Source organism: Impatiens glandulifera, chromosome 4, assembly GCF_907164915.1.
Source record: "Impatiens glandulifera chromosome 4, dImpGla2.1, whole genome shotgun sequence".
In the NCBI taxonomy this organism is placed as follows: domain Eukaryota; kingdom Viridiplantae; phylum Streptophyta; class Magnoliopsida; order Ericales; family Balsaminaceae; genus Impatiens; species Impatiens glandulifera.
This window is the reverse complement of record NC_061865.1, coordinates 16,294,277-16,299,862: the sequence shown is the minus strand read 5'-3', so window position 1 is coordinate 16,299,862 and position 5,586 is coordinate 16,294,277. Positions and strand designations below refer to the sequence as shown.

The window sequence follows — 5,586 nt, the reverse complement described above, 5'->3', positions numbered from 1 at the left end:
GATGATTTCATCATTTTATTACTTTATGTTGATGACATGTTTATCGTTGGCAAGAATGCAGGAAGAATTGCTAAGTTGAAACAGTAGTTGAGCAAGTCTTTTGCAATGAAAGACTTGGGGCCAGTGAAACAAATTCTTGGGGTACAAATCACTCGAGATAGAGCTGCCAAGAAGTTGCACATGTCACAAGAGCGATACATTGAGAAGGTGCTTTGTAGGTTTAACATGGACAAAGCTAAAGTGGTTAGTTCTCCTCTCACTACCAACTTTAAGCTAACATGTAAAGATTGTCCTACCTTCAACCATAGATCATCTATTCGGGAGCTGCTGTATTGCTTCGGAGCTTTGGGACAGATTCTATAAAAGCCTAGAGCTGATTAGTTTCCCGAGCGAATGGAATGAAATCAAAGAAACAACACTACTCAAAGCCAAGGGAAATAGATTTGCAACAAGCGTGTTCAAGTGCGGCTTTGGAGTAGTGGTGTATAACATTTGGCAAGAACGGAATGCAAGGGTATATGGCAGAACCCGCAGGAGCATTGACGAGTTATGAAAAGATATTGTATCGGATTGCAGCGCCCTCGCGAGAACGTGGAGAGGAATTCCAAGCACGGAGCAGAACTGAAATATCTGCAGGAACTGGAGTTTACCATTTTTTAAACTCACTAGAATTGAAAGCATTGTAAACAGATAATTCATTTACGTTTTTAGATTTTTAACTTTTATTCAGAATGTTACGCTTCAAAATCATTCTAGGTCTGTCTAGAATGATCTCTTAAACTCGTTTTTTTTTTTCGTTTTTGGGAATTTTTAATGAAATGACGCTAAGTCGTTTTAAAAAAAAAATAATTTGAAAACGAATATTATTATTATATTAAATTTTTTAAAATTGTAATGTCTATATATTAAATAAATGATTTAATGCTATATATTATTCAATACAATATTCTTTCTATTATATCTGCCTACTTAATAAAATGTTATAATAATATTTATCATGTTTTCAAGTTCAATTTTATTTATTTATTATGGTTATACCCTTTTTTGTTTAAAAAAATCATAAATGTAAGAGACAAAGACAATTATTTTTCTTTTCATAGAACTCTATTAAACTTCGCTAAAAGTAGTTAAATTGTTTGTCTAATAAAATTATATACTCTTAATTAGAAGTTTGAGAAGATAAAAAGAAGTGGTGGTCTGTCTAGGCCCATGTAAGTAGCGGGCATGAACCAGTCTTCTTTCTTTGTATTTCAAATGATACTGAATACAATATAACTCTAATTATTTGATTTAGGGTTCTTGGTCAATCCAAAGATCAAAATCTGTGATTAACAAAGTTTGAATTTTTCACATTTGTTCTTCTGTCTGTAGAAGATGGCGACATTCTTTCCGGATGAGATTCTAGAAAACGTTATTTGTCGGTTGCCTGTTAAGTCTCTGCTCCGTTTAAGGTGCGTTTCTAAATCTTGGCTTTCTCTAATTAGTAGCCCTCGTTTCGTCAAATTGCATCTGAACAGATCAGTACAAACCAAGAGCAATCTTAGTCTATTCCTGATAACCGGCCACGAATTCTTTCGGTGGAATTTGTATTCCCTCGACCACGATCTTCAACCGCCGGAGGTCATTAACCATCCGATCGATGGCCATCCGTTTAGATATCGGTGGTATACAATCGGCTCCTGTCACGGATTGATCTGCTTGTCAAATTCCATTGATGACACTGTCTATTTATGGAATTTATCAACAAAAAAGTCTATAAAACTGCCTTATGCCAATCCTTCTAGCAGTTGCTATGATAGATCTTATGGATTTGGTTACGATAACACCAATGACGATTACAGAGTGGTGAGAACTGTGTTGGGTAGAGATGCTCAAGGGGACATCATCAATTACGAGATTAATGTTTATAGTTTGAGATCAAATTCGTGGCATATGTCAGAGAAGTTTCATCACTGTCCAAATTTTGAAAGTAAAAATGTCATAGCTTGTGGAGCTCTGCACTGGATTTCAGGAAACATAGAAGAGGAAGAGAAAAGTTGGATTGTTGCCTTTAATCTTGGTACAGAGAAATACCGAGTAATTCCACCGCCTGAGTACAGTGGTCCTCATTATATTATATGTTTGAATAATTTTGAAGAATACTTATCATTATCTTGTCATTACTACTCAAATGTCGTGGATGTTTGGTTATTAAATGAATATGGTGGGAAGAATGAATATTGGTCGAAATTAATTTCATTGCCGCCAACAGAACCTCAAACGGACAGCCCAAATTTCCAGTCTGTGAAACCGGTTGCTTATTCAAAAAGTGGTAAGAAAGTACTGCTGCAGATGGATTATATTTCGCTTGTTTGGTACAACTTAGAAGATGAGTCAGTTGAAGATATTATGTTACATGATTTGGGACCTTTTTTTGATTTCTACTCTTGCTTGGAAAGTCTAGTCTCCGTCGATGTTACAGCAGCTGAAGCAGCTGTAACCAATGCTAAGAAGAATTCAAGAAAAAGAAAGAAAATAAATGTGAGTAGATATAGATAAATATATATCTTAAATTTGATAATATACCTTCAATGTTTTTTTTATCCTTATGTGAATATCACATGCTTCTTCATAACCAGATTTCATATTGAGATTATATTTGAAAACAAAACTTAATAGATTTATTGTTTGTTGTATTCAGAAACAAAAATAAGTGATTTCAAATAGGTGTTATACAAGTCATTGTTTTTTTTGTTTGCGATTATATAATATGATTGATAACTGAAGTATAATCTGATCAAAATTTATGTATTTTTCTTTGACAGACGAAGAAAAGTGTTGATGATGGTGGAGTGGTGGAAAGATGAAGAAACAAACAATCAAAGATTGAGGGTAAAGTAAAAAGTAGAATTCTTTCACATATAAAAAAATAGCTGCTTTAGTTACATTGTTTATTACTGCATACTAGAAACTATTGTAATTTGGAATTAGAATGACTTGGCTTGCAGTGAATCTCACTTGTAGAGTTCTAAGACCATTTCAAAATTTATAACTCATCTTATTAATCTACTGCCTTATGTTAAATCTCAATTTTTTTTTCTATTTAAGTAAGTATTATTAGGAGTCGCCCCCAAAATTATGGGGTGTTTGTTTCGTATTCACTAGAATCTAGGTTTCATGTGACCATTCCATGAAACCTAGATTTGTTTGAAAATTATTTTCTAGTATTCACTAAAGAGGCCTTTCCAAAATAAGTTATTTGTTTGAAAATTAATTTGTGAAACTCTTTCATTCCAGCTGAATGATAGGTTTATGATGCACTATCTGAAAATTTTACAGACTAAACAAAAATCTTTTGAATTGTGCATGCTGTTTCTTTGTCCGGAATCTTGATTCTTGGTTCTTTCAAGCATCATATGCAGATAAAAGGGGCAAGATACAATTCTCAGGAATATCTTAATTTGTGTGATAGAATGGAGGAAATGAAACCTAAGTGCATAGTGGAAGGTCAAATTATAAAATGTTAGTATCTAAAAGATTTGAATAACAAAATAATCTGCATAGGGATGGAATGGGTACTTAAACTTGATACCTGCATAAAATTGAAATAACAGTTGGGTTTGGGGATGAGAATTCACACATACAATATATATATATATATATATATATATATATATATATATATATATATATATATATATATATATTAAAATGATTCTAAGTAGTATGTAGAACTTTGCTACTCTTTTATCTTTTTCTAAATGGTATATGAAAAAGGTATTTTTAAAATACAAAAAAAAAAAAAATGATGAAGATAAATAAAAGAAACAGAACAAAAATTGAAAAACTTAACTAAAAACAAAATATAAAAAACATAACTAAAAACAAAATATAAAATCATCTGATCAGCACCCAGAGTCTTGTGAATTGACATCACGTGTATAAAAGTTCATTGGTTCAACCAGCCAATTTAGTTGTTTCTCCCCAAACTTCCAATAATAATAATTGATTGAACTCGTTCAATATCTAAAGAAATACTTCTCTGTCTCTTTTTCTCTAATATTAAGTTCATTGTTCTTATTTCAGATTAACAAGCAATATAAAAAACAAGAACAGGGAGAAAAATATTCGGACATTTAGATACTAACTTTGGTTACCTGAATTATTGAAAATAAGGATTGAAGTTCAGAAGAAGCAGACAATGTTATCACACTCCTTCTATCCCTTCAAGCAAGCCTTGGAAGTGGCAAATTTGATGTGAATTTCCTAAAGGAATAAGAAGAGTAGAGTAAAAAAAACTTATTACTATTCGCATTGAAAATTTATCATTAATCATTCCATTTGTATTTTTTTTAATAAAATAAAATTAGTATGACACATCGTTTCAACTCAAAACGCTTTCAGTTAAAATAAAACTCGTAACCGTTTGGTCTTTAAACCGACTTTATCACTGAATTACCTTGTTGGGTTAACATCAACTAATCTATATATAAATATATAATAATGCTTAAATCTAAATTGTCAAGTCGAGACACGTGGATAATTTAGATCTTAGCGTGAGAGTAAGTAAATGAATACGGCCATATGAGTCAAACCACGACAATTTGAAAACGGATAAAACTCTTTATATTCCTTCTTTCATTTCTTTTTATAACTGATCAATGAAATATATAAATTATACATTATTTTTTAAGAATAAAAATTTAATTTAATTATATTAAAATAATGAGTATTCATTAATAGATTTTTCTAATATATATAATAATAATAATAATAATAATAATAATAATAATAATAATAAAAAAGTTCTTTAATAGATTTTTTAATATATATATATATATATATATATATATATATATATATTACTTTTTAAAATTATATATATTTTTTTATTTTTTTATTTCATTTTTCTCTTTTAACTAATAAATGAAACATTAATAATTAATCAATTTTAAAAATAAAAAAATTAATCTAATTATATTAACATATATCTTCTATAGATTTTTTTAAATAAATATATATATATATATATATATATATATATATATATATATATATATATATATATATATATATATATATATATATATATATATATATATCAATAATTTTATTTGTATTCATCATTTTTATAATTTATATAAATATATAACATTATATTTATATATAACAATGTATTTACAACTTAATTTTATATATATATATATATATATAATAATAATAATAATAATAATGATTAATTTGAATTTGTCGGCTATGGTTAATTTAAATATCTATATATATATATATGAGAGTAAATGAATACTTGGATCGGGTCCATAAACTTAAAACGGTTAAAAATAAAATTAAATATGTTATATATATATTTCGAACTTGCAACCTAATAAAACAAAATGCAACATTTTAACCAACTAAGCTAATAAAACTTTATATTTTAAATTCTATACCAAATTTGATGAAACACGCGATATTCATAACAATATATATATATATATATATATATATATATATATATATATATATATATATATATATATATATATATATTATAATGCTTAATTTGAATTTGTCAGGTCGAGAGTTGTAATTAATTTTTGGATATATATG

The 5,586-nt window shown here is 28.3% G+C and overlaps 1 protein-coding gene across 2 annotated transcripts; it reads left to right on the top strand.

The window, feature by feature from the left end:
- Positions 1–1,263: 1,263 nt before the first annotated feature.
- On the top strand, positions 1,264–3,062 carry LOC124936847 (F-box protein CPR1-like). Of its 2 annotated transcripts, none has more exons than XM_047477369.1 (2): positions 1,264–2,311; positions 2,805–3,062. In XM_047477369.1, the coding sequence occupies exons 1-2, from the start codon at positions 1,375–1,377 to the stop codon at positions 2,819–2,821; spliced, it is 954 nt and encodes a 317-aa protein (XP_047333325.1). In that variant the 5' UTR covers positions 1,264–1,374; the 3' UTR covers positions 2,822–3,062. The 2 variants fall into 2 exon arrangements, with proteins under 2 accessions (XP_047333325.1, XP_047333324.1); XM_047477368.1 differs by having other exon boundaries at positions 1,264–2,520.
- Positions 3,063–5,586: the final 2,524 nt, after the last annotated feature.

Bases quoted from the DNA above. Each gene is read 5' to 3' on its own strand.
- LOC124936847 (XM_047477368.1), top strand. From the start codon at position 1,375: ATGGCGACATTCTTTCCGGATGAGATTCTAGAAAACGTTATTTGTCGG. The intron at 2,521-2,804 runs GTGAGTAGATAT...TTTCTTTGACAG, and splicing joins GAAAAAGAAAGAAAATAAAT to ACGAAGAAAAGTGTTGATGA.